The sequence below is a fragment of the Buceros rhinoceros genome, unplaced genomic scaffold (assembly GCF_000710305.1).
Source record: "Buceros rhinoceros silvestris isolate BGI_N320 unplaced genomic scaffold, ASM71030v1 scaffold17452, whole genome shotgun sequence".
Classification (NCBI taxonomy): Eukaryota; Metazoa; Chordata; class Aves; order Bucerotiformes; family Bucerotidae; genus Buceros; species Buceros rhinoceros.
In genome coordinates, this window is record NW_010400041.1 from 1,774 (window position 1) to 2,533 (window position 760).

Here is a 760-nt window from a genome sequence, read left to right on the forward strand (position 1 = left end):
TCTGTGAAGTCCAGAGCCAACCATGGCACTGCCGTCAGCTGGATCAAACATGATGCAAGGGAGTTGGAAAGTTGGGGGATTGGCACCCCTTGGAGAGCAGGAGAGAGTCAACTCTTTAAAAAACACATTGGTCTCATTTATTGGTTCATGCGCTTCTTATAAAAGTGATGGGAACAGGAGCCAGTGCCCCATCCTGCCACCGGGCAGGTGACAGGGACACTGGGCACAGTGGCTCTGCGGCTGCTCACCCACCCCAAGGCAACTCCAGGCCCGCAGTCCTTTGCGGGCAGGTCCCTGCACCGTGTCGCTGAACCAGGAGGAGGCCGTCTCTCCTTGGCAATGGCAAACGGCTTCTCCCCCTCATTAGTACCGCAGTCGGCAATGACCACATCCTTTAGCGGCTTGTCCCGGCTGTCTGTTTTGGTGCTCCTCACCTTCCTCACGACACCCTGGGGAATACAGCAGCCTGAGAGCAGTGCAGTGCCAGGCATTGGCAGGAGTCCCATCCCAGATGGCACCTCCCAACCTATTCTCCACAGCCCCCGGGCCAGCATTGACCCGGTCCTGCTCTCCTGCTGGGAACAGGTCACCCCTTACCATGCCCTCCAGTACTTTGCTGAACACCAGGTGCTTGCCATGCAGCCACGGTGTCTTCACTGTGGTGATGAAGAACTGGGAGCTGTTGGTGTCCTTGCCGGCATTGGCCATGCTCACCCAGCCAGAGCCGTAGTGCTTCAGCTTGAAGTTCTTGTCAGGGGAG

At 57.8% G+C, this 760-nt stretch overlaps 1 protein-coding gene across 1 annotated transcript; it reads right to left on the reverse strand.

Annotated features, from left to right (window-relative positions):
* Nucleotides 1–252: 252 nt before the first annotated feature.
* LOC104489551 (peptidyl-prolyl cis-trans isomerase B-like) lies at nucleotides 253–756 on the reverse strand (the record flags this gene model as incomplete). The annotated part of the gene is made up of 2 exons (XM_010131723.1): nucleotides 253–449; nucleotides 598–756. Coding segments are annotated over 2 exons (356 nt in total), but the record flags the coding sequence as incomplete, so codon positions are not given.
* Nucleotides 757–760: the final 4 nt, after the last annotated feature.